This window comes from Microcaecilia unicolor, chromosome 1 (assembly GCF_901765095.1).
Source record: "Microcaecilia unicolor chromosome 1, aMicUni1.1, whole genome shotgun sequence".
NCBI lineage: Eukaryota > Metazoa > Chordata > Amphibia > Gymnophiona > Siphonopidae > Microcaecilia > Microcaecilia unicolor.
The window spans coordinates 735,256,198-735,284,126 of record NC_044031.1 but is presented as its reverse complement, the minus strand read 5'-3'; the positions used below and the strand labels follow the sequence as shown (position 1 = coordinate 735,284,126).

The 27,929-nt window shown below is 43.8% G+C and overlaps 1 protein-coding gene across 1 annotated transcript; it reads right to left on the bottom strand.

Annotated features, from left to right (window-relative positions):
* Positions 1–1,110: 1,110 nt before the first annotated feature.
* ARPIN (actin related protein 2/3 complex inhibitor) lies at positions 1,111–19,043 on the bottom strand. Its single transcript, XM_030189675.1, has 6 exons — positions 18,673–19,043; positions 14,543–14,618; positions 10,329–10,461; positions 9,707–9,913; positions 4,514–4,677; positions 1,111–2,440 (listed from the first exon to the last, which is right to left on the bottom strand). Exons 1-6 carry the CDS (start codon positions 18,762–18,764, stop codon positions 2,432–2,434), a joined length of 681 nt encoding a protein of 226 aa, XP_030045535.1. The 5' UTR covers positions 18,765–19,043; the 3' UTR covers positions 1,111–2,431.
* Between the last annotated feature and the right edge of the window lie 8,886 nt (positions 19,044–27,929).

The following is a 27,929-nucleotide window of genomic DNA, read 5'->3' as shown; positions in this document are numbered from 1 at the left end:
CACTTTGGAATTTACTACCCCCCCCCCCCCCCTTACATTTGATCTGATTTGTCTTTGACTAAATTCAAGATTTCTGGGCCCTCGCTTCGCTACTGAAACAGCGCGGGAACGCAGCACACAGTTCAGATGAGCTGCCGTCCTTCTTCTCTGCCTGTGTCCCACCCTCGTGGGCGAGGGCGGGACACAGGCAGGGAAGGAAGGGCGACGGCAGCTCAGCTGAGTGCTGCGTTGACGCTGTTTCTATAGTGGAGCAAGAGCCCGGCCCGTGTGGGTGGCGGCGGCGACTCCGGGTGGGGGGAGTGGTGGCGGCGACCTTGGGGGGGGAGGAAGCGCTAGCGACGGCGGTTTCGTCCCTCCCCTTGCGCAGTAGAGACCCTCTCTGTCCCGCCGCCCTCGTCATCACGTATTGACGCGGGGGCGGGACAGAGAGGGTCTTTACTGTGCATTTGCGAGCGAGTTCGGTCACTCGCCGTTTATATGTTTGATTTGTATTTGTTTTAATTGTTAGCTGCTATGACCTGCACTCAGAAATGGCAGGATATGTAAGCTTTTTAATACGCAAACTTGTGACCTGGATTATCCACTGCTGGGATACTGGGCTAGATGGACCCTTGGTATGACCGTGTAGAGCAACTCTTTATGTTCTCTTACCATTGTGGTTAACAGTTTCCAAAACCCTCTTGAGCTTAGGTAAAACCATGGCTCTCAAAACCTGCTATGACTTATTTAAAAAATATTATCACAAGACAGTTAACCTTGTGATAACAATCCGTACCTGCTTATAGACTCTGATCACTACTGCATGGCCCGTGCATCGACAAGTGGTCCTGAACTGTTGTGCTAAACAATAGAGAATTATGATGTCCACACTCCTCAGTAAGGGAAGCCCCCAAGATACCCCCCTCACGTACAAGTAGTGAATCAATCTGGTACAAACTGGTTTCAGCCACAATCCAAGAGGTGAACTGAAGACTCGATCCATGGTGCTGACACCAGCTACAAGAGCAATTTCTCTCACACTTTTATATTAAGTGTCTTAGTGGAAATTACAGAAACGAAACTGGTTCTTTTATAGAAATTCTTAATAAACTAGAATTTTCATTACACAAATTGTTCTCCCAGTACCATCTTTATTCAAAGTGAAAGTGTTACAAGTATAACAACTGTGCGGTATCAGAGTTTACCAGAATATCATTCAATCCTTAAAGAATGCACTCATTTTAGCTGACAGTGTTTTAGGATAAACAGAACGCTTGTTCTACACGATGGAAAATCTGAGAAAGCATCTATTAATTTCTACATCGAAACTTAGGTACAAGGATATGATTTTTTTTTTAAATGTAAATACTCAGTTTGTTTAAATATTTTCTCCCTCTGCAATTGAGGCTACATATCCGAAAAATAAGCATTCATGTAATGAACTATTTCTGAGAAAGCTACAGTTTATCTTAGTGTGTGAACGTCGTTCTGCTGGGAAAGGGTTGCGTCTGAATACTGTCACCTCTGCCTTGGTTTTCTCCAACTCTGGGAATGACCAACCATGTTGCCGAGACCGAAATTCATCTGCACGTTGTATCCACGAAAAGAAAGGAGAGCTGGAATGTGTTGGTCCCTTGTGCTTTGTAATAAAGTTTCTCAACTGGTTATTTGATCACTATATATTTTTACAAGACATAACTACAGACTAAAGTGCACCAAAAAAAAATAAAACTTACGGCCGTTTATTAAGCCGCGCTAACTGTATAGCCACAATATTCTTATGGGCGCCTACACAGTTAGAGCGTGCTAATTCTGTGCATGCACTAAAAATGCTAGCGCACCTTAGTAAACAGGGCCCTTAAAGTGGTGCTTGGTTTTGTGAACTATTCCCAAATAAAACTGCATCTGCTCTTTATCTGAAATGGATTTTCAGAAAAAAATGTGCAACAGATGGGTGTTTTTTCTGTACTAAAGCAGGATCGGTATGAGTTGCTTCTGCCTGCTTAAAATTCACCTCATCTGCACAAAGCATAAATAATATTTTGGAGATGGAAGCAGGAAATCTTTGAGGTTTCCAATTAAGTTTTAAATCTTCGTAAATTGTGATAAAATAGGGTGGAAATATGATTTAAAATAGCTAAAGTAACACTAAAAAACCACAGCTGATATGCAAAATAATGGTTAAGCAGTACAGCTGATAATAAATTGAAGAAAAAACAAACAGATGGGCAAAACCTTTACATATCTCTGCGGAGATGATCCTTAGGAGATTGGCAGACTATGGGGACTAGATTTGAAGAGTTTTTCAACCATTGTCCTTTGTTCATGCTCAAGTGATACTTCAATAGGAAAACCTTTTCTTAGTGTTCCCATCACAGCACTGCCAAGCCACGGCAACGTCAACAGAGAAGTATGCAAGACCCTGGTTTCTTCTCAATATATACCACCACTCTCAGTCTTCCTATGAAAACAAAAGAACAGCCAGCAATGAATTCTAATTTAATTAATAAGACTCTACACACAGACCTAGCAGCAGTAAGTGAGACCATCAACAGACAAGGACAGATTACATATGTTGGCAGGTGTTCTCTGGTCTTTATAGTGAGTAGTAATATAAACCATGTGAAAACTTCACTCCTCAAGTAGTATCCAGTTACTTAAAAGCTTTTTTTTCTTAGATTAAATATGGTATGTTCTCATGAATGACATGAAACAACCATGAAGAATGGAGGAACACTCAGTCCCTACGAACGTCGACCAAACAGAACCAAAAGTAGGGTGGGGGAGGCTGGTTCTTCCAAAATACAGGATTCCATTCGGCTTACGCTGGCGTTTTGTTGGAAGTGTCCTCTTGAATCTTGGATGAACCAATTTGCATTTGGTTTTGAGATATCTACCTTTTCATAACATACATCATAAGACTCCTGAAGCAGGCGCTAAGGTGCCGAAACACGGCAGCTGTGTCGAGTCATTTGGTGACTTTTAATAAAGGTTCATATATTTGAACAATTGTCTCCCTTGCTGTTTTTTTGGGAAGAGACAGCCCACCCTACTTTTGGTTCTGTTTTTTCTCATGAATGAGAATTCTATATTCATAAGGACTCCTGTGGCTAAACCGCACTTCAGAGGTCACAAAATATAATTCAGTCACATCACCACAAATTATCAGTATTACCATATATATCGAACAAGTCACTTTATTAAAAACCTGACGTGGCCACATTCTGCCCTCTGATTTATGTCAGGGGTACAATTGGATTGCAGATTCCAAATAAAATAATGCAATGCAACAAATGTTTACATGTATGATACTGCTAGGCAGTGAATGAATGTGAAACTGCTGTTCCAAACATTTGCTGCATTGCATTATTTTATTTTGGAATTTGCAATCTAATTGTGCTCCTGATGCAATGAGATGGCGAAACATGGCCATGATGTCTTTTTAATAAAGAGGCTCTTTTACTAAGCTGCGTTGGGCACTAACACACGCCTAACGCAACTTAAAATGGTGTACTGTGGGATGCACTCAGGCATCCTGTGGTAAACGCCAAATTCACTAAAAAAAAAAAAAAAAAAAAAGTTTTTTGAGGGAGCATGTCTGAGAAGTGGAGAGTTAGTGCAGCTACATTACTGCACTGGACAGAACAGGAACAGCACCACGAGCCCTTACGGCCTACAAAATGGGTAGCATTAAGTGCACACATGCTAATTTATGTTAATGGCCGTGTGCTAATGTCAACATTAGCACGTGACCTTTAATATAAAAAAAAAAAATAGAACAAGGCCATTTTTATGGCTGCGGTAAAAAAGTGGCCTCAGCGCACTCTTGCGCAAGAGTCCAAAATGATTTACTCACAGTATCTGTATTGCGTAGCCTCTGTTGCCATGAGTGTGTGGCCATTTTTTAAAAATTACTGCGTGAGAAGTTACCACCAGGGCTGTGGAGTCAGAGTTAGAAGCAATTTTGTGTGAAGTTGGAGTCGGTATATACCAACTCCAGCTTCAAAATTAAAAAAAAACAAACAGAAAAAAACCTTACATTATAATATATGGTAAATTTATAATTTTATACTTGTATATTCTTTTGTTCAGGATCTTTGTTCAAACTTCAAATAAATATATTTTGTGGCCTATTAAGACCTAATTTTGTCAGGGCTCCCACGCTAACCTGGTGATAACTGGGCAGCGCTGGATATGGCGGTTGCTCGGGGTGGGAACTACTGCCGGGCTGCTGCGGTAGCTCGGTGGTACTTCCTTTTTAGCGAGCAGTAAGCCCGCGTTGGACTTACCACCACTTTGTAAAAAGGGGCCCATAGTAACTAACCCTCTAAATGGGAAAGCTGCAACCGACACTTCCACCACTAGGTTATCAAGGAAATGAAAAAGAACAGTATCAGATTAGTATTTTGGGTACGTGAACTGTGAGCACATACGTCCTTGTGATGAGTTATAAATACTGATCTATCAAATCAATAAAATAAAAATGCTAAAGACGATTACTGTACTGTTCTGCTTAAGGCTATCATTTTCTTACCCATTCATCATCTTCTGCCCCATCACCTTGTCCCCGGAGCTCAGTTTCTGCCGCTCCTTGGGTTTTCACAGCCATGATGCTGTCGGTCCAGGAAGCTCCTGCCTGCGCATCACCAGCAAAGTTGCATTTGGTCACTGTCCCAGCATTTATTATAGCTAGAGATGCTGGAGATAAAGCAAAGCATTATTCCGGGGAAAATATGAGATACGATATCAAAACAGTAACGTGTGCGTGTCATTATCTCTCCCCAAAAGTGTTCTGAGACTGCAAAATTCTGAGAGGTACATGGGAAAGAGAAAACAGGCTGGAAAATGTTTATCTAAGGAAGCATCAGACTAAAACTATCGAGAATTCAAGTTAATCTGCAGAAGTCCTTAATTAAAGGCAGCAAAGATAAATTACAGTGGATTCTAATTAAAGTTGGAACAATTCACCTGAGATATGTAAACTACTAAGATGTGAATTAGAAAAGAAAAATTTTAATTTGGGAAACACATGGGGGTAAGATGGATCTGCCATTAAACCAAAGAAATGTTATTCTGAACACACTAATTTACATGTCAGGCCTTCCTTTTCTTTACTGATGGACAATATCTTTCTGTGGCAGGAAAAAGGATCCAAACAATATATAGCCAGGCATTTAAAATGACTGCGTGGGGGGGGGGGAGGGGGGCAGAGACACATGGAAGAGAAAGAGTTTGGGATGTCACCCCGCCCCCACCCCACCCCAAAGCTACCAAACCACGTGAGGCCAATGCAGAAATCCACAGCACCTCATACAAAATGCTGCAAACATAAGACCCAGCAACAAGTGCAGGAAAAGTACTTCTGAACCTTTATTCTGTATTTAAAAGGGGCCACACTGTAAAAGTAGCAAAAAAAATGTGAAGGGCATACTTTAAAAAATAAATAAATAAAAGTATGTCCTGTTGAATAGTGTGCCTATATACCCGCCCCCCCCCCCCCCCTTGCTCTTTTTGGATAAATGTTTTAGGTAAGAGTGCGTTCCCCGTAAATGCTAAGTGGATTTCTTCCCCCCAGTAAAAGAATCATGATAACGGAGAAATTAATCTTAAATCCCTCACCAGCAAACTGGAAGAAGGGATCAGAAAGTGTACAAAGAAGCCACCCAAAACACTGATGGAAGGCTACAAGCACAAACGCTCACACTTTAAGTAATAAGGGTACAGATCTGGAAGCCCTAATGGTAGAAATGGACTTGAATACTGCGGCCATTACGGAGACATGGAATACAGCCATAGCAAACAAATTCTATTTAAGAGAGTCAGAGATAACAAAACAGTAGGGAAGAGTAGCTCTCTATGTCCAAAACAGTAAAGTGACTGGAATGCAGGGGCACAGGAGACGGTACTTAATCTGCACTAGCATGATGCACAAATCTACAACTCAAGAGGCTGGATGAAAATCTTATCAGATATTGAAGAAGTGGGAATGAAAGGAGAGGTGGGGAGACTTTAACCTCCCAAATGTGCACTGGAGCATCCCATCTAATAAAATAATTAAAAAATCGATAGATGAAAAATTGTGAATGCCTTGCAAAGGGCTCTACTCAGACAAATGGGGAAGGAACCTGCCTACCACAGAAGGAGATGCTGCACCTAGTGCTTGCTAATGGAGACAGTCTGGGGAATTCTATCAATGGTGCCTAATAGGTGCTAATTAGGCACCCAAATTTTGCCAAGGAAATGCATTCCAACAGATGCAAGGCGCCGAAATGGGGGCTGAAATGGCGCAAATACACTTAACATGCCCAGTTATAGGATAGCACCTAAGTGTTTTCACATGTAACTCCAAAGGGGGCATGGCCATGGGGGGAGGGCATGGGCGGGTCAGGAGCATTTGGAAAAATTGCACGGTGTTATAAAATACTGCAGATGCATGCCCAACTTGTATGCCAGGAGTTACACCAAGTTTCAGCCCTCACGCCCAAAGCTGGATGCGGAACTTGGCACCTAACGTTATTCTATAAAAACTGCTCATCCCGGAGCGCCTTTAAAAGACTAGCACTGGGTGCCGATATTTTCCAGCACCCAAATTTGGGCGCCATTTACTGAATCCATCCCAGTTTGTTTAATGTGTGGGGGTGGATGCCCACTTAAGCACCAGTGATCAGATGATATGGTTTGATAGTAATATATATATATATATATATATATATATTATAGTAGATGACGGCAGAAAAAGACCTGCAGGTCCATCCAGTCTGCCCAACAAGTTAAACTCATGTGCTACTTTTTGTGTATATCTTACCTTGATTTGTACCTGTCCTTTTCAGGGCACAGACCGTATAAGTCTGCCCAGCCTCATCCCCGCCTCCCGCCACTGGCTCTGCCACCCAATCTCGGCTAAGCTCCTTAGGATCCATTCCTTCTGAACAGGATTCCTTTATGTTTATCCCACTCGTTTGAATTCAGTTACTGTTTTCGTTTCCACCACCTCCCGCGGGAGGGTATTCCAAGCATCCACTACTCTCTCCGTGATAGAAATGCTAAAGCAGAGAACAGACACATGCAGCTCAAAGTCCTGGATCTCAAAAATGCTGACAGTTCCAAAGGAGAAAATGAGGGAAAGAAGAATGAGCAAAACTAAAGAAGCTAGAACAAAGGCAAATAAAATTATCTTTAAGACTTCTACGATCTGTGCCCTGATTGTGAACGAATAGATATGGATGGGCTGGAGTGTAAATTTTAAGAAGCTTCAACGTTAGATTCAGAACTTTTAGTACAAGAACAGTGCTGGGCAGACTTCTATGGTCTGTGCCCTGAGAATGGCAAGGACAAATCAAACTCGGGTATACATATAAAGTATCACATACCATGTAAAATAAGTTTATCTTGTTGGGCAGACTGGATGGACCGTACAGGTCTTTATCTGCCATCATTTACTAAGTTACTATTTAAGTAGGGAAAATAAATACAAGGGGGAAAAAAGCCAATAAATTACTTTAGAGCATTAAAAACAATTCTAGCATACAGCCTGTTTCTCAGATTAAAAATATTATATTCCAATCAATATATAAGAGAAGATTAAGAGAGATTAGTACAGGAGGGGCACAGTGCCAGGAAGGCAGTTCAGAGAAGATGCAGAGCCCAACCACCAGAAGAAAAGGTGAGTCCGGTACATAAAGGTGGAGGCACGGCCATGACACTTCTAATGTAATAACTCTTGTTTTGAGCAGATACTTGTTTGCCTCTACAGTGGGTTGTTTTGGGGATATAGTTATACCAGCTATAATCTATTCAGAAAAGACAGGGTAGGAAGAAAGGGAGGGGGAGTGGAATATATGTTAAAGATAAAATTAAATCAAAAACAGTAAACAAGAAATGTTCCAGAAACCAGCACAGCAGCAGCACAAATATGGAAGATGCCCTACACACAATGTCAACTGGAGCAAGGCAAAAGTTTATTGTCCAAAACTGCAGAGATATGCAGACATATTGACCCAATATATCAAACGGAACTGAGGAACTGAGTTCGATTCCCACTTCAGGCACAGGCAGCTCCTTGTGACTCTGGGCAAGTCACTTAACCCTCCATTGTCCCGTGTAAGCCGCATTGAGCCTGCCATGAGTGGGAAAGCGCAGGGTACAAATGTAACAAAAAAAAAAATGTAATTCCCACCAGATCTGCTCTGGTAAAATTTATAAACAAAAAAAAACAACCACCAGAGAAAATGACGGTGCAATGTGAGAGGACTGACCCAACTAAATTCTTTAAACAGAAATAACAAAAAATAAAAAATAAAAAAATTTCTATATATATATTTAAAAAATTTTTTTTGTCAAATGGAGAAGTTCTCAGAGTATTAACTCACCCAATCGAAACAAAAGTATCGCCTCTAAGGGTGGCCTAGTTTCTCAATCATAGAACAACTCCAAGAAAAATTTGTTGGAGTTGTTCTACGATCGAGAAACCTATCCACCCTTAGAGGCAATACTTTTGTTTCGCCTGGGTGAGTCAATACTCTGAGAATTCTCCATTTCACAAAAAAGTTTTTTTTATATAGACATATTGACCCAACACAGGCTGCATTTCGGCAAACCTGCCTTCTTCAGAAGTCCTTAACTATCAGCACTAAAACGCTCACACTAACAACAGAGCATAGTGTAAAAGCTTTAGAAGTGCTGATAAAACAAAAAAATGCCAGCCAACCCGCAATCAACGCCTCCCTTGCAATTGCAGGCACAAAAACAGTCCAGTCCATTCATTAAATCATTTGGCTCTCCCAGTGACCAGCATCACATTGCTGGAACATTTCAACTCTGGAAAAGAAATGTGGATGGCTGTAACTTCAATACGGTTTATTCTCATTAGTGTGTTGACCTTTGCTAACTTTCAAGATTATCTGGCAAATTTGTCTTCTGTGGTCTCCAGTGAGGCCTGAAACACCTGCAATAACTTCGGTAAACAAGATTACATTCTAAATGCTGGCCCAGGGTAGTGCTCCACACTGCCTTAGGATCTGGATCCAGTTCCTGGGTCGGATTTTCTGCTCCGTGGGCCAGCCAGTGCAGAGACAAAACTCGCAAGCTTCTGAGGAGAAGAGAGCCCAACTCATCACAAAACAATGACACCTAGTAGCCTGGGTTTAGAACCCATGACTGCAGGGTTCCTGGCTGACGACTGGGCAAGGTGACCCGGGTGGCAACATAAAAGTTGAAAATGAAGGCTCACAGTACCAGATTCCAGCTCTAGTTCTAATTCAGCTGGAAGCTTGAAGAAGCAAAAGAAACGTTCTGGGACCATGTCCCCCTTCCACCCCCCCCCCCCCCCAAAAAAAAAAAAAAAAAGATAAGATTGATATTCACCTAATACTGAACAGCTCCGAAATTTAGCACACAGATAAACAGGGTTTCAATTTTAGAGCTAGTCCAAAACTTGCCTAAGAATGCAAGGGACTGAAAATCCTTACCACTGGATCTGTTACTCTGTTCTAGAATCTTTGCACACGCACTAAATTTAGAAAATCTAATTTGGAAAGGAAATACTGTGTTCAAAAATGTGAACAGATGGCATGATATCTTTGTTGCCTGCAATATTTTTAACATCTCTCCTACAGACACAAAATTAAGAGTCATCAGCACCCCCTCCCCTCTCCCCCAAATTCAACATGCTCCCACAAATTCATCTAGGAATATAAAAGCAGCGTCAAGGCAAGTCTAGGCCCCGCACCTATGAAAGGACTGTCTCCCTGGGTCTTTACGCGAAGCTCCTCCTCCATCTCCAGCTCACTCTTTTCCACCTCTGCTTCTGCTAACCACAGGGCCACGGTCCCAGTGGGGGTGTGCTTCTCAGTTACTTTCAACAGCTCAGCTTTATTCACCAAGCTCTTGAGCTCCTCTGGAGACAGTCTGTCTGTCTCGCCTTTGGCTTCCACCTCTATAAGGAAAATAAATGCGCAAAACGTTAAGTGCAGTAAAATGCCAGGCTGGAGTATACTACCGATGGCTTTTGGAAGATTTTTAGGTGGAAGACAAAAGCAAAATCTGATAGAAATGGAGTAAGTGATACCAGTGAGATAAGGAAGGCAGCTAAGGACATGATGAACGTGAGGAAAAAGGAGAGGTGGCAAGTCCAGTAATGGAACACTCGCTGAGGCAGGAACAGGAGAGGCAGATGTGATAAAGCTGGAAAGGAGAAGTACATGGAAACAGGACAGACTGATATAGGAAGGAAAACTGATGTGACAGAGGGAGGAGTTCAGCATAGGCAAAAAAAAAAAAATGAAGGTAGAAATCAAACTACTGAAAGCAACAAATTGATTTTAAAACCAGAAAACACTGCCAATACCTACTGAAGGAGGACATGAGGAAGCCAGTGTTCACCTTCCTGGTCTCACTGAAATTTGGTTCTATTTCATTTCCTTTAGAGTCAAACTTCCGGCGATGGATTTTATTGGGTTTCAAGTATAGGATGTACCAGCGCTCCTGGAGGGAACAGAGCGAAGATCATAAATAGCATAAGAGAAGTAATTTAATCTTAACCCCAGTGATGTTGGAAATTTACATCAAGTGGAAACACTACTGTGATAATCTGTTTATGCCGAACAGCAGCCTTTAAAAAAAAAAAAAAAACAGATTCAAGATCTTCATCAATCTGAGCATTACGAAAATGGTAAAGCCCAACCTGCATCTTATCAAAGCAACAACAGTGTGGATAGAACTGATTGACCGAAGAACAGTTTTACGAGACCCTTAGGCAAAAATGGAAAGAAAAATTACATCTGTGCCAGCCTGGATGATCTAACCAAATAAGTAAGGGAATAACTGAAGGTTCCAACTGATTACAAAAGTTTCTGCAGCAGGGAGATACCTACTAAATGTTTGGAGCTCAGATCTGGAAAGTTCCGTTTTTCAATTAAAATAGCTATGAGGTGCTCTTATTCTCTCAACACCAAATTCAGAGCTTCCAAGCTACCCGGTTCCAGGAGGGCGATTTAAGGCTAGTTCTAGATTTCTGACATCCTCACAGTGGTGCATTACGAGATCTACAACACTTATTTCAGTAGGCAGCATCAGGGACTACAAATCCCACACTGCTTTGGGATGTAACTTTAAAACCAGGACCAGCCAAAAAGTCTCTCTCCTGGAACTGGGTAACTTGGCAGTTCTGCTAATTTTCCAATATCTCTCTGCCTCTGCAGTACTCACAGTGGAACCAAGTGCTATTATAATCAATCAACAAGCGCCTGGTGGCTACATAAGTATTGCCATACTGGGAAAGACCAAAGGTCCATCGAGCCCAGCATCCTGTTTCCAACAGTGGCCAATCCAGGTCACAAATACCTGGCAAAATCCCAAAAAAGTACAAAACATTTTATACTGCTTATCCCAGAAATAGTGAATTTCCCCCTAGTCCGTTTAATAATGGTCTATGGACTTTTCCTTTAGGAAGCCGTCCAAACCTTTTTTAAACTCCACTAAGCTAACCACCTTTACCACATTCTCTGGCAACGAATGCCAGAGTTTAATTACATGTTGAGTGAAGAAAAATTTTCTCTGATTTGTTTTAAATTTACTACATTGTAGCTTCATTGCATGCCCCCTAGTCCTAGATTTTCCAACTCCTTCCCTCCCAAAGACTTGGCCATATCATCATTTTTCTAGGAAAACATTACCTGGATTTATATAGCTATAACTATCAACCAGATATTCAGGACAGGTATATTTACTTACTTATTTGATAGACTGCTCTTTGGAAAGTTGTATCAAGGTGGTGTATAATACTGGCAAATAATCAGCAACCAGGGTTGATATAAGACAAGTAAAACTAAATTTGCCTGAACAACTGTACACACACACACCCACAAAAAAAAAAAAAAAACCATGATACCTGCTGTAAGTTACTAACTGCCCTAGGCTCTTAATCATAGTAACAGTAAACAGCAAACTTATAAATAACTGGAGAAAGCCTGCGTAGAGACCACTACTAATCATTTAAATAGTGCTACTAGAAGTACGCAGCGCTGTACTCATTATATGAAGGTACTTTCTCTGTCCCAAGAGGGCTCACAATCTAAGGGGCCCTTTTACTAAGCCGCGTTGGCGCCTACTTGCGCACAACGCATGTCAATTTGGAACTACCGCCCGGCTACCACATGGCCCAGGCGGTAATTCCATTTTTTACGTGCATTCACTATGCGCACCAGAAAATATATTTTATTTTCCGGCGTTCGGTGCTAACCAGGCAGTAATCGGCATTGTACTGCACTGACTGACGATTACTGCCCGGTTAATGCATGAGACCTTACCGCTAAGTGAATGAGTGGCGGTAAGGTCTCAGGACCAAAACGGACGCATACCAATTTTCATTCTGCTACACGTCCATTTTCGGCTTTAAAAAAAAAAGGGCCTTTTTTTTTTTTTTACAGGTGCACTGAAAAATGGATCTGCGCACTTTCAAAACACATGCCTACACCAGTGCAGGCCATTTTTCAATGCAGCTTAGTAAAAGGACGCCTACGTTTTTGTACCTGGTGCAATGGAGGGGGGGTTAAGTGACTTGCCCAAGGTCACAAGGAGCTGCAGTGGGAAATCGAACCCAGGTTGCCAGGATCGAAGCCTGCTCCACTAACCATAGGCCACTCCAGTAGGCTTAACACCCTTCTTTCAAGTTTTCATATGAGCCCTCAAGCCTCAAGTTGACTGGCAATGAATTCCACAGTGAAGAGGCCAGACCACTAAATGAACAGCTCTGTGAAGGATCCAATCTTAGATTGACTATTGTCAGGGTTGAATACAGATAGTATAAGACCAAATCTTCAGCGAATCTCGAATGAGTGAAAATACTGACAATGAGCTGAAATATGCTTAACTAACACAGTCTTGTTCAAACGTGTGGTATCCAGTGACAAACTAGACTTTTTTTTCTTATTTAAAGTGGAGAAACAACCTCAGTAGTCATAGCCTGGCAACAGTGTAATAATTGTACTCAATGCCAGCATTCAATTGACTCAGTTATCACCGGTCTGAAAACTCCACTTGTATGAAAGTAAAAGCTCTATATGGGGGTTAAATAAAGGCCCATTAGAGTGTCATTTAAGCGTGATGTTAGGCAGTTGCCTGAATTAATAATGTTACTTAGCTTATACAATTTTGCCCAACGGGGCTCCCTGTTTCACTTTACGATTAGCTTCCTCAGGGGGCCAAGTAACTGTTGGCAAGTCACGATGCCTTATGCACTGGCGCCCCTTGCTTCCATGACACCGGAAGTGAAAGCCTTTGTCACTATTGTCAAGGTTAACAGGTAATTGGCTTGGAAGATTTTAGGACTTGCTACTGATAATCAGGTGAAAGACAGGCTGGCAAACCCAAGTAATGTGTAGTGGTCCAATATGAATACAGCGCTGGAAACTACAAACAGTTAGGGATTTTGCCTATGTTATTCCAGGTCCCAGTTCTTGCATACATCTACTCTGCCTGAAAATTTATCTCTGTAGGGTGAATTCTTCAGAAGATAATGTCTCCACAGAGAGATCAGCTGAAAACACAAATGGCTCAATTTCATAAAGGTCGTCCAAAATTTGGAAAGCCATCACCGAGTGCAAATTCTGTAATGGCATCTGGGCACCCCGTTTCTGTCACAGAACAGAGAACAACTCTGCATCTGCGCAGCACCGTTTAGGAACTATCACTTACGCCGTGAACAAGGCAGGTGTAAATCTTAGTGCCTAAAAGTTCTGATTTTAGCGAGTAACTTACGGTATTCTAAGTGTGGGACCTGCCCATTCCGATGCCCCCCTTGCAGTTGTGCATTATGCAGGTTGACTGCTAAGCTTGTACAATACTGCTTAGTACCCACCCAGATTAGGATTCTATCATCTTAGCATGCAAACTGTGTTTATATTTAGGTGCTAGGATTACAAAATTGGGGGGGGGGGGGGGGGGGGGGGGATAGGAAAGTAATGCACCAGAGTGTTGTAAAAGCTTAGCGGGGTTTTAAAAAGGTCTGGATAACTTCCTAAAAGAAAAGTCATTATTAACATGGCCTTGGGGAAAATACACTGCTTATTTCTAGGATAAGCAGCATAAAATGTATTGTACTGTTCTGGGATCTTCCAGGTACTTGTGACCTGGGTTGGCCACTGTTGGGAACAGGATACTGGGCTTGATGGACCTTCGGTCTGTCCCAGTATGGCAAACGCTTATGTTCTTACAACAAACCCCCTAATGTAGCAATGTGTTTATTTGGTTTAATTCTTTCACACAATGGTTTCACAATTCTTACTTATCAGGCTTCCCAAAGAATTCTCTGCTTATGAGAGAACAGCATATACAGCAACCTGCATGATGAGGACAGAAGGGTGGCTTTACTACTCATTAGGAATCAGAGGGAGCAGCAGAGTGGGAACAAGGAGGCATAGTGAGAAGGAGAAAAGGCGTAAAAAAAAAAAAGTCTGCCCTAGTAGCAGCACTGAATCCAGCACAGAGGAGCCTCAAGTGTTCTTGCTACATGGCCACCCACTTGATCAAGGCTCTGGCATGTCAAGTAACACATATTGTTTCTCACCTTCCTGCCATTAATGTCAGATATGGCATGACGAGAAAAGTCAACCAGCTTACCCTCCAGGATCACACCATGCCCACTGTGGAAAGGATTATAAAAAAAAAAAAAAAACAGGTCAGACATAGGTGCAGTTTTTCAGTTTACTTTACAGGATAAGGATGCCATACAAGCTGTAGGGGGAGGGGGGGGCGGCAATTCAGTATTAGCACCTTCAGGATTTGGGAGATGGGGCAGTACCACCCACCTCAAACTACGCCTATGATTACACTTACTGTACTCAACTAGCTGGTCAAGGAGTCAGAGAGCTCTTAGCTGCTGCCTTCTCATGTACAGAATTAGTACCACAAACCCGATATACATTCCAGAAGATCATATACCACCATATCCTTAAAAAATATGCGAGAGCATTTCAGAACTAGAAAAAAAAGGTGAAAGAAAATCTAAGTAGAATAAAGTCCTGACAGCATACACGCTCCAAGAGTAAGCGCAAGCAATGTGCACACAAACCCTTCAAGTAATCGATTTCATTCATTGCCAGGCTGGTATAAAGTCCTATCGGCGGCTCACATTCAGGGTGAGGCAATTTCTGAAAGAGAGTTCAACATCAGAAGATCTGAGAACAAGAAGCGTGCTTCCTCCTGCTTCGCAGGGACTGCCTGGAAGAACTTAGGCCACTGGTCGTGGTGCGTCAGCAGAATGCGCAATGCTTGCCGCTGTTACTTTTCATTTAATTAGCTTTCATTTATCCTCCCCTGCACCCGTTATCAAGGAGCCACTGTATTCAACTCTTTCCCACATTTCTTTATTAAAATATATATACCACACAGTATCAACTTTGGTCAAAGCAGCACCATTTACAATTAAATTACGTATATTAATACACCGAATAAAACTATATTTCCTCCCATATACAGACCAGGCACTTCAGTGTCTGCCTGTACTACTTCCTAAGCAGAAGCGGTTGTTACAAGATGAGTTTAACCAGGGGTGTGCTGGTAAACTGTTAACAGGAGGCTCTCTCTCGCCAGCAAAGTAAAGGAGAATTCAGGAGGGGCCCAAGCCCACATTTTGGGATCCATTTGTTAAAGTAGCCATGGAGAACCGGCTCCCAAAATTCTTAAAAACTTAACAAACGGCTCTCGAGAGCCTGTGAGAGCCTGCTCCAGCACACCACTGAGTTTAACTCAAAAAGTAAACTCCGCCTGCCATGAAGCAGGAGTTTGAAATGGGACTTGAGCTCACTAAGGGCCACTGGATGCCACCACATTTCTGGTCATCAGATGCCTTCCCTCACTCTCAGCCTTTGTTTGGTCAGATACAGATTACAAAAGGAACAGGATTAACTAGTGCCCTGCCAGCAGTAACGTCGGTCTGTTAAGACTACACTGCCCTTCATGGAGTAAAACTCAGGACTACAGTACATACGAACAAATAAGGTAGATAGGCCGGGGGTGGGGGGAGGTTGGCAACATCTATGGTTGCAGAGCTGCCAAGTTGCTCAATTCCAGGATTCATGGCCACTCCTGGTTTTTAAGCTTGCATCCCAAAGACATGGGGCTGTAGTGTAGCCAGAAAACACGTTGGTGGAGACTGAGGTTAAACTGGATGAGCAGAAGGTACTGTGGATGTTGACATCACCTCCAGTGTTCCTCTTATTGGCCTATGCTGTTGCCACTGACTCAGTGGGCCTCACAAAGCAGAAAGGTCATAACTTATCCAGGCTCACCCATGGTTACAACCCTGCCCTGGCAAACTTGCACAGTCTATGAACCCCAAAGGGAGAGATAAATATAAATGAAATCTAATTAAAAAAAAAAAAAATCAATCCCATACACAAACATACTTTTTTGCTAGAACTTAATAGATACCCAAGAGCCTGCCAACAAATACAGAACCAAAATATATAGAGAGGAATGGGAGAATTCAGTATAGGATGTAACCAACAAACAAGCTCAAATTTCAGTGAAAATTGTCCATGCTTTCAGCTCACTTAAAAAGCTCTACACATCATCAAGATTCCTTAACATCCCCCTTATAATCATTTATTCATTATTTACATAGTAACATAGTAGATGACGGCAGAAAAAGACCTGCATGGTCCATCCAGTCTGCCCAAGACAAACTCATATGTGTATACCTTACCTTGAATTTGTACCTGTCCTTTTCAGGGCACAGACCATATAAGTCTGCCCAGCAGTATTTCCCGCCTCCCAACCACCAGTCCCGCCTCCCATCACCGGCTCTGGTACAGACCGTATAAAAGTCTGCCCTCCCCTATCCTCGCCTCCCAACCACCACCCCCTCTTCCCCCCAACTGCTCCGCCACCCAATTTCAGCTAAGCTTCTGAGGATCCATTCCTTCTGCACAGGATTCCTCTATGCATATCCCACGCATGTTTGAACTCCGTTACCGTTTTCATCTCCACCACCTCCCGCGGGAGGGCATTCCAAGCGTCCACCACCCTCTCCGTGAAAAAATACTTCCTGACATCTTTCCTGAGTCTGCCCCCCTTCAATCTCATTTCATGTCCTCTCGTTCTACCGCCTTCCCATCTCCGGAAAAGATTCGTTTGCGGATTAATACCTTTCAAATATTTGAACGTCTGTATCATATCACCCCTGTTCCTCCTTTCCTCCAGGGTGTACATGTTCAGGTCAGCAAGCCTCTCTTCATACGTCTTGGAACGTAAATCCCATACCATCCTCGTAGCTTTTCTTTGCACCGCTTCCATTTTTTTAACATCCTTCGCATTTAATATTTTTGTCTGTCTGTCTTTATATTTTTAGAGGTTTCTTATAATACAGGTCTTCAAGCATCATGCTTTCCTCTGCTCTTTGAAAAACTGGTGCTATATTAATGAGGCTTATGGACATTCCCGCCTATCTTTTTTAAATTGGTAAATCTGGATTCAGCAGCAGATATTGTTATTTCTTGCACTTACTCATTACCTCAAAGACCTGCTGTTTTATAAGAAACTTCTAAAAATAAAAATATAAAGACATTAGACAAAAATAGTTAATAAAAAATAAATGCTTGTAAAGGGGACGTTAAAGAGTCTTGATGATGTATAGAGCTTTTTTTTAAGTGAGCCGAAAGCATCAGCAGTTCTCATTGGTGTACTTGCAGCACTGATGTCAACTGGTGGAATTTGGTAGTACATGTCCCATAATTAAGGATGCCAAGTGGATTCAGATTCACAGCCCTGGGTTTATCCCACTGCATGCAGGGACTTGTAGTCTTGCTTTACTCAGGGAACTGCAATGTGAAAATTGGAACTGGATCAATCCTGTCCTGCGATTCTGGATCCAGTTGCCAGCCTTACCCATAATCCACCCTGATGGGAACTGTGAGAAATCAAGGACTGGTATAAAACTCCTTGCTGGAACAGGTTAACTTGGCTGCTCTGCATCTATCTTGCTATAGATTGTTCCATTGTCCTAGCAACCTTGACAGAAGAGATGGTGGTTAGCTTCATGCACTTCCTAATAAAATTCACCTTTCCACCCTCCAAGGTTATGTTAGGTAAGTAGCCAATCAGCTCCAAATTTTCAAAACCCCTTGATCCAATTCTAATGTAATCCCCCCACCCCTCGGGCTTCCATTTCTGGGAGAAAGTAACAGCAGACCAGCGCAGAATTTACAATCAATGCAGGCAATAGGGTTAGGCTTTATAGATCTTTCCTGGGGACCCCACAGCCAACTGGATTTTCTGGATATCTTGAAGGACTATGCACGAAGCTTTCAGATACTGAAACCCCAATATGTGCACAACTATCTCCTTATGCATAATCACTGTGAATGCACGAGGGGAAAAAGTAGGACTGTATTCAACCTGGCCTAAAATTAGTTGGAGAAGTGGGCCAAGAAGACCCAGAGAAGCCAGGATTCAAATCCCACTGCTACTACTTGGGATCTTAGTCGGACTAATCCTTCTGCTGCCTCAGATATAAACTTTCTCAGCCCTCCAGGTACTGCAGCATCCTACAATAACTTGCCCTGAACTAAATCCCCCCCTTCCCTGCAAGCACAGCGCCTGCTGTCCCGTTTCCTGCAAGCAGAGACCAGCTGACTAACCCGCCTATCGCCCACTATCCAAAAGCAAAGCCCAGGCCGGGGAGCGAGAACCTCCTACCGCTGATAGATATGCGGTTCCCAGGCGCTGGATACGCTCTCCGCATGCACGGGCTTATTCTGTAGGGCGTTGTTGTGATATATGCGGCTCATCGTGACATCCGACGACGTAAGCGCGAGCTCCTGCAAGCAACCTAGAGAGAAGATGCTGCTGATTGTGAATTGGGGCCCAGCAAGAAGCCGGGACGCGTCACGCTCAGCCCGGAGGTAGGGGTGCCTCAAGACAACCTGTTGTGCCTGTTTCCACAGGGTGACCTCAGATGTCTGAACGTGTACTCATTAAGAGTGTTTTTAGGTGCTTTGTTGTCCGGTATTGAAGGAAACGTGTTCTATTCCGGGAAGAAATGACTCGTGCTGCGCTAATGTAATAGTTGTGACCCGCCGGTCGGTAACGGATGGAATATTCCACAATTGCTTTCTAGGCTGGCGTGTAATGCGCAGGTTCTCCTGTAGAGGCACTCTCGCTACGCTTATTTTTCTGTGGGAGCGCGGGGGATCTCAAACGTTAGTAGGGGGCAGCAAGCAGTTTCTTTCTACATTTGTCTGCTCCCGTTTAGGATGTGTGTGCGCCCCAGGAGGATAGGCCCAACAATTAGCAAGATTCGGTGGTCGCATAGAGCAGCAGCAATCAAAGTAGTACAATAGATCCCAAGAGCCACACACATAGGATTATCATATTTGCCCTGACAAAAAAAAAAAAAAGAGGACACCCTCTGTCACGCTCCTTCCCCCCCCCCCCCCCCCCACGCCAGGGGCGTATCTGGAATCCGGCGGTAGGGGGGGCCAGAGGCAGAGCCAGAGAGGGGGGGCACATTTTTGCCTCCCTCCCCCCCCCCGCCGCCTCTCTCCACCCCCTCCCCGCCGTCAACCCTCCCCCGCTGCTTACTTTTGCTGGCGGGAGGCCCCAACCCCCGCCAGCCGAGGTCCGACCCCGAACTGGATTCAACGAATCAGCACTGCAGCGTTACTTCCTTGAAGCACATGGCCACGGAGGATGACGAAATATGGAGATTGCGGGTCGGACCTCGGCTGGTGGGGGTTGGGGCCCCCCGCCAGCAAAAGTAAGCAGCGGGGGAGGGTTGACGGCGGGGAGGGGGCCAGGGCGAAATCTGCGGGGGCCCAGGCCCCTGTGGCCCCACGCAGATACGCCCCTGCCCCACGCTACAAAGTCACCTTGACTTCACCCCCCCCCCAAGAAAGCCATCCCCTTCTATATATTTCTGCCCCCCCAAAAAAATCTTTTTCCAGACTCTCTCCACCCACCTTTTTTTTTCAGCTCCCTCACTACCAAGGGCGTATCTGTAATGGGGCCAACGGGTGCCTGGCCCCCGTACATTTGGCCCTGGCCCCCGCTACCGCCGCCAACCCCCCCCCCCCCATGCTGCCAATGGAAGCCTATGTGGGGGGGCGAAAAACGGCCCCCGCACTTCGGGCTCTGGCCCCCCCTACCAGGGAAAGTCAGATACGCCCCACTACCCTACGCTCTATCCACATTCCACATCCCCTCCCCTACCTTATCGCACCCTGGTGGTCTAGAGGTCTCTTCGGGGCAAGAAAGGACCTCCTTTCCTGTCCAGCAATACTGCTGCCCACTCGCTGCTGATGCCGCTTCAAGCGGTGACCTTGTGCAAGACTTCTGCAAGTCTTGCGAGGCTGCCGCTTGAAGTCTTGGCAGCCATTTTGAAGCAGCACTGGTAGCAAGAGGGAGACTTGTCCTCTTTTAGAGTGGGAGATTCCAGCCTGCCTGTTTGTCCGCACACCCGGACAAATGGGCAGGCTGGAAAAACCCGCCCATATGTCCTACACTGTCCTCAAAAAGAGGTCATGTCTGGGTAAAACCGGACATATGGTAACCCTAACACAGACTCAGAACCATCAATGTGTACTTTTACCTGAAGGAAGCGTGAGCAAATTTTAAATAGCTCATTGGCTTCTTTTACAAAGCCACACTAGCAATTCTTGTGTGGCAAATGACAGGAAGCCCATTCAATTGCTATGGGCTTTCTCTCATTTGCCGCGCAGGAATCACTAGCATGGCTTTATAAAAGAAGCCCTTACTTGGGTAAATGACATTTTTGTAAATTGTCCTCGTTATGTGTGTGTGTGTGTGTGTGTGTGTGTGTAGGTTTTCCCCTCCTTCCTTTCACAGCATTTTGATAATCAAACTCATGATCACACCAGCTTGAATTCTTTCAGAATGATCTTGTAAAAATGAATGATTGGGCATTATGCTTTTAAAGATTAATGCAAAGCCTTTCTGTGGTACCACCAAAGTGGTTTACATATTACATACAGGCACTTTCTCTGTCCCTTGTGGGCTCACAATCTAGGTTTTTGTACCTGGGGCAATAGAGTGATTTACCCAGAGTCACAAGGAGCTGTAGTGGGAACTGAACCCAGTTTGCCAGGTTCTGAGCCCACTGAGCTAATCGTTAGGTTACTCCTCCTCTAGTTGTGTTTTAAGTTGTTCCAAGCATCAGTTGGGCCAAAGTTGTGACAGAAGAGAATGCAGGCCTGATGCACCATCAGTCTTATTCTCCTTGTATGAAGCCAATCAGTTGTGATGAAGGAGGGAGCTGCTGGGAGGGTGACTGAGAAGGGAATGGAGGGCAAGCTTTTCAATTCATTCACTGCTTATTACTGTCCTTCCAACAATTACACACTGTGGTACCCACAAGCAAGCCTTCTCTGGAGTAGCCCCCACACTCTGGAATGCTCGCCCTGAAAGGCTCCACTTAACACTAGACTGAAAGCTTGGTTTTTCAACCAGGCCTTTAATGGAAGAAGTAACTAACCTGTTAGTCTCACACATACGAGTGGCATGGTCTGCACATACTGCAGCAGGACATTAGTCACTCTTACCCTAGCTGAGCTAATATTTAATCACCTCTCTGACTTTATGTGCAACTTTCTTTAAATTAGTCCCCTTATTTTCTAACTCCTCTTACCTATCTATATGTTCCATCATTGCTTATACACTACGATGTCTATTAAAATGTTTTATTACGTATTGTGTTGACATTGTAAGTAGTATACTATACCATACTTTCTATTACATAAGTACATAAGTAGTGCCATACTGGGAAAGACCAAAGGTCCATCTAGCCCAGCATCCTGTCACCGACAGTGGCCAATCCAGGTCAAGGGCACCTGGCACGCTCCCCAAACGTAAAAACATTCCAGACAAGTTATACCTAAAAATGCGGAATTTTTCCAAGTCCATTTAATAGCGGTCTATGGACTTGTCCTTTAGGAATCTATCTAACCCCTTTTTAAACTCCGTCAAGCTAACCGCCCGTACCACGTTCTCCGGAAACGAATTCCAGAGTCTAATTACACGTTGGGTGAAGAAAAATTTTCTCCGATTCGTTTTAAATTTACCACACTGTAGCTTCAACTCATGCCCTCTAGTCCTAGTATTTTTGGATAGCGTGAACAGTCGCTTCACATCCACCCGATCCATTCCACTCATTATTTTATACACTTCTATCATATCTCCCCTCAGCCGTCTCTTCTCCAAGCTGAAAAGCCCTAGCCTTCTCAGCCTCTCTTCATAGGAAAGTCGTCCCATCCCCACTATCATTTTCGTCGCCCTTCGCTGTACCTTTTCCAATTCTACTATATCTTTTTTGAGATACGGAGACCAGTACTGAACACAATACTCCAGGTGCGGTCGCACCATGGAGCGATACAACGGCATTATAACATCCGCACACCTGGACTCCATACCCTTCCTAATAACACCCAACATTCTATTCGCTTTTTGCTGCTGTAATTGTCTATTGCTTATGTTTGATTTATTCTTACTGTACACTGCAGGGGCGTAGCCAGACACCCAATTTTGGGTGGGCCTGGGCCCAGGATGGGTGGGCAGAATAACTTTGCCCTGTCCCACAATTGATTTGGTCTCTCCCTCTCTCGCTTGCATGCCATTTGGTCTCTCAAACATCCTCCCTCCCTCGCATGCAGCAACTAATACACACTGCTCATGTTGGCCCCACAGCATGTATCAGTCACTCCTCGCTGCAGGCGAAGATCTGCTATTTACAAGGTATGCAGGAGGGACAGTTGTTGGGAGTTTTGGGCTGGTGAGGCTTAGGGAGGATCCCTGCCAGCCACATCATAGGTGTGCTGCTACTGGGTGGGCCTGAGCCCAAAGTGGGTGGGCCTGGGCCCATCCAGGCCCACCCTTGGCTACGCCACTGGTACACCGCCTTCAGTGCTTTCCTTCAAAAAGGCGGTAAATAAATACATATACACAAAACAAGTTTAATCTTTGAAAGCACACATTGGGGGTGGGGAAGATTAGGGGCCTGGAAGTTAACTGAGGTGACCTAAGCTAAAGCTATGCCTAATGTGCCCACTACCCTCTCACCGACCCTGTATGTCCCTCCCCCCCCAAAAAAAACAAAACAAAAAAAACTATACTTCTTAATTCTTAAAAGCTACCGACAGTGCATACTGAAATGAGAGACACCAAGAAGCTGTTTAGTGCAAATGACACAGGAGCCGATGCGGAAAGTTACCTCAAGCCTAATCAGGTTGTACGCACACATTAATGTCCCAGGAATGCAGAGAGGGGTTAAGCATGGGTATTAACTCGCACGGAAGACATGGTTGCTGATCCCTGATTGATGCTAGTTACACTTATGGGCAAGCTCACCTGCTGTTTACAATTGTGATAAAATAAATATGTGTCTAAGGGTTCCCTTGACTCCTCTATCAGGTGCTTTGATGGGCCACCTTAGTTCAACTGGTATCACAGCCTGGTGAAGGCCCTATGCCAGTTGACGTCACCTACCCGTCACCGTGGGCTAATTGAGATGCAAAGCATGAAGGTTTGGGGTGTGGGCTGGGAAAAGGGGGGGGCAGTTGTGAGCCTTACAAGGCCTTCCTTTGCTGCACAAGCCTTGGCCAGTGGTACAGCATGTGACAGTCAAAGTAAGCTGCTATGATTATGCACACAGGGACCCTTTGCACACTCCCCTCCCCGTCTGAACAACCTTTTGCAAGTCATTCAATTCAAATCAATTCTTGTATACCACTAATATCCCCTTTCCAGGGTTCAGTGCGGTTTACAATCTAGGTGAGACAAAAGCAGATAGTGTTAGTGTGAGGTATGAGAAAATTAGATATCATTGATGTAATGTATGAGATCAAAAATATTATAAGAAAAGATAGTGGGTGGTACCAGGAGGTAGAAGTCATAATGGATTGTTATGAAGCAGTCTTAGAGAAGAGAAAGGTTTTTAGCCTCTTCCTGAAGTTAAGATAGCTGTTTTCTGTTCTGTTGGCAATAGGTAGACTGTTCCATATTTTAACTCCAAGTACGGGGAATAGAGAGCTGTAAATCTTCTGATATCGAGTAGACTTTTGAAACGGTGACTCTAGTATCAGTTGTTCTTTCAGTCTGTTAGACTGAACCAGAGGTAGCCAAGCTGTCTTAGTCAGCAGTTCAGAGGTGAAACGCTGTAGGATTTGAAAAACTAAACAAGCAGCTTTGAACCTGTGTCTTTCTGCTATGGGAAGCCAGTGCAGTTTGTTGAGATGAGTTGAAACACTGGTATATCTATTTAATCTGTATTCTGTATGATTTGCATTTTTTTTTTTCTGATATTGATACTTAATGCCAAAAAATATTCAAATAAACCCCTAAGAGAAAAGCTACACTGGCTCCCACTCAAAGAACGAATTGCATTCAAGGTATGCCCTCTCATTCATAAAATCATTCACGGAGATGCCCCAGCCTACATGGTAGACCTAGTAGACCTGCCCCCCAGGAACGCTAAAAGATCATCCCGCACATTCCTGAATCTTCACTTCCCCAGCTGTAAAGGTCTAAAATACAGACTAATGCATGCGTCAAATTTTTCTTACCTGGGCACGCAGCAATGGAATGCATTGCCGCTTAACCTAAAAACTATACACAAACTAACTTTCGTAAATCTCTGAAGACCTACCTCTTTAACAAGGCATATCACAATGATCAGTAATTGTAAATGTAACACTTCTCCACTTTACCTGTACTTGGAATTGTTTTCCTCTCATATCTGTTTGCTTAATCTTATTATGTTATCCATGTTCTCTATGTAATACCAACTGTTATCTAATCTGGTATGGCGAATGCCATAACGATACATTGTAAGCCACATTGAGCCTGCAAATAGGTGGGAAAATGTGGGATACAAATGCAACAAATAAATAAATAAATAGAACGTTACAGTAATCCAAGTGAGATAGGACTAACATTTGGGACTAGTAGTGTGAAGCAGTGGCGTAGGAGGGGGGGGGGGCGGTGGGGCGGTCCGCCCCGGGTGCACGCCGCTGGGGGGTGTCGGCGCCTCGCTGGTTCCTTGTTCTCTCTGCCCCAGAACAGGTTACTTCCGGGGCAGAGAGAGCAAGGAACCAGCGAGGCGCCGACACCCCCCCAGCGGCGTGCTCTCGGTGGATTGGCCCTCTCACCCGCCCCTCACCGCCTTCCAGGTATGTTCTCACGGGCGGGGCGGGGGGGGGTGTTGCGCTATGGAGGGGGGAGGGTGCGTCGCGCTGCACCCGGGGGGGGGGGGTGCGCAGCGGCGACCCGCCCCGGGTGTCAGCTGCCCTCGCGACGCCACTGGTGTGAAGGCTTTTTGATTGAAGAATCATCTGACTAGACATAGTTGTCTCATTTTGAATAATGTTTTTTCTTCCATAAATGGTTAATATGGGATGAGAAGGTGAGTGAAGAACCAAGCAAGACCCCTAGTACTGTGGTTTCAGACTCAACTGTAAAGCTTTGACCATTGGCCAAATATATTGATGATGGGAACTCAACTCCCTGATTTCGGAACCATAGGACCTTGGTTTTTTTTTTTGTGCATTCAATTTCAGCTTATTGGTTAGGGCCCAGGTGCTGACAGCAGTCATGCCATTCTCTACCGACTACGTTGGGTCTTTTTTTGATGCCGTCACTGGTAAGAGAAGCAGGATGTCATCCGGGACAAACTCAAAGGAATCCTGTTTAGAAGGATCAGATTCAAAGAAGCTTATAGGAGGTTAAGTAGGAAAGCCGGTGCTGGGCAGACTTCTACGGTCTATGCTCTAAAAATAGCAAGGATAAATCAAGATCAGATATACATATGATGTATCACTTCATACCATATGTAACGAGTTTATCTAATTGGGCAGGCTGGATGGACCATACAGGTCTTTATCTGCCGTCATCTACTATGTGTAGGATAATAGTAGTTCATTAAGACCCGGGTGTATTGAGGCAAGGGATGACATAAAGAGATGAAACAGGGAAGATAAGAGGGGAGATCGCTGTGGGACCCCTGCAGTTAGGAGACCAGTAGTTGGAAAGTTGGTTGCTTTGCTTGACAGAAGAACTTCTATTTGAAAGGAATTCACAGAACAATTTAGCACAGTCTCTGTTACTCCTATCTGATCCAGGTATTCGAGTAGCAATGTGTCATCAGCTGACAAGTAAGAACAAATTTGTCATAAAAATCATAGTTTACAGATGTGACAAAGCAGACACAAGAACTTAGGAAATTGTTTCTGAGTATGAGAAAGGAAACTTTAGATATAGGTGGTTCGTACTATTTGAATTACCCTAGTAAGTGTGTTTTGAAATATCAAGGATTAAAATATATATTTTTTCAGCCAGAGCAATTAAGAGTGTTTCTGGATTCAAGGAAACTACCTGCGGAAGCTAACAACTGATTAGAAGTATTTGTAATAGGTGAGAAAATGCGTGTTAAGCTTTTTCTTTAAATTATACCTGTTTTGATTCCCCATTTCTGTTTCATGCCCCCCCTTTATCTGCTTATTTGTGATTTAAAGAAGACATACAATATATGACTATAAAAGTTTTCTTTGGATATTTTATCCTAATGTTTATTTTGGGTCTGTTTTTTCTGTAACAAGTTTTTCTTGTGATGTAAAATTTTGAAATTATAAATAAAGAATTTAAAAAAAAAATCATAGTTTACTGAATACTGAGGAGACTGAACGCTTACCCCTTCCCCTTTTACAATGCTGCACAGCAAGACCGACAGCCGCTAGCCCGGCTTTGTAAAAAGGGTGTGGGGGGTTAGTCTGAAAATCCCCAAATAACTCAGAGTTAAGCCAGATTCTAAGACTGTGGACCACTGTGTGAAGTTTAATAGATTTACTGTTTAAGATTGGATCTTGATTAGAATATTGGAACATTTTCTACTCACCCAAAAGTTATTTATTTATTAGGACTTATTTACCCCCTTTCTGAAAAATTCACCCAAGATGATGTACAGCAAGAACAGTCTGGATATAGGCAGTAGACAATTACAGCAGTAAAAATATTCAAATACTATGCCATACTACTACAGTTTATGCTACTTACAATGTCAGCATGGAATGCAATAAAACATCTTGACTGACAGCATGGAATGTAGGCATAGGTGGAACATATTGAGAGATAAGGTAGAACAACAGGAGTTAGAAAATAAGGGTTCTAACTTAAGAAAGTTGCACGTAAAAGTCAGAAAGGTGCATAGGGTAGGAGTGGATAAGGAAAGCCTGCTACAATATGTTGTAGCTGATTTTTGTCCTTGTACATGTGCTTGTGACTAGCAAGTTCGTTGCTTCTTCCATTAAAGACTTGAGAGGAAAGCCAAGCTTTCACTTGCTTCCTGAAGTAAAGATAGCTTTGCACTGAGCGAAGCCTTACAGCTAATACATTCCAGAGTGTGGGGAATACTCTGGAGAAGGCTTTTTGGTGGGTGTCACAACGTGCGATGTGATTTGGAGACGATGTGGTTAGGAATACTCCTTGGGAGCACTTTAGTGACCTTTGAAGCTTGTAGAGGGAGGTCCTGTTCTTCAAGCACTCTGACCCATTTCCTTTAAGGGTCTTGAAGATCAGACATTAGCCCTGTATCGTACTGGTAGCCAGTGAAGTTTTTACAAAAATGGTGCGATGTGAACACATTGTTTACAAATTTCTATCAGTCTTGCTGCAGCGTTCTGAATCAATTAGAGCTGATGCAAACCCTTTGTAGTGAGACCAGTACAGAGTGCATTGCAGTAATCCAGCTCGGTGGTGTACCAAGGGCGGGGCAGTGGGGGAGGACCGCCCCAGGTGCACGCTGCAAGGGGTGCAGGGAGCAACCCCATGGCTGTCAACTCTGCCGGTTCCCTGCTTCCTCTGATGTTACTTCCTGTTCCAGGGCAGGGAACCGGCAGAACTGACAGTTGCTCCCTCCACCCCGAGGAGGTGATGCGCCGGGGGGGGGGGGG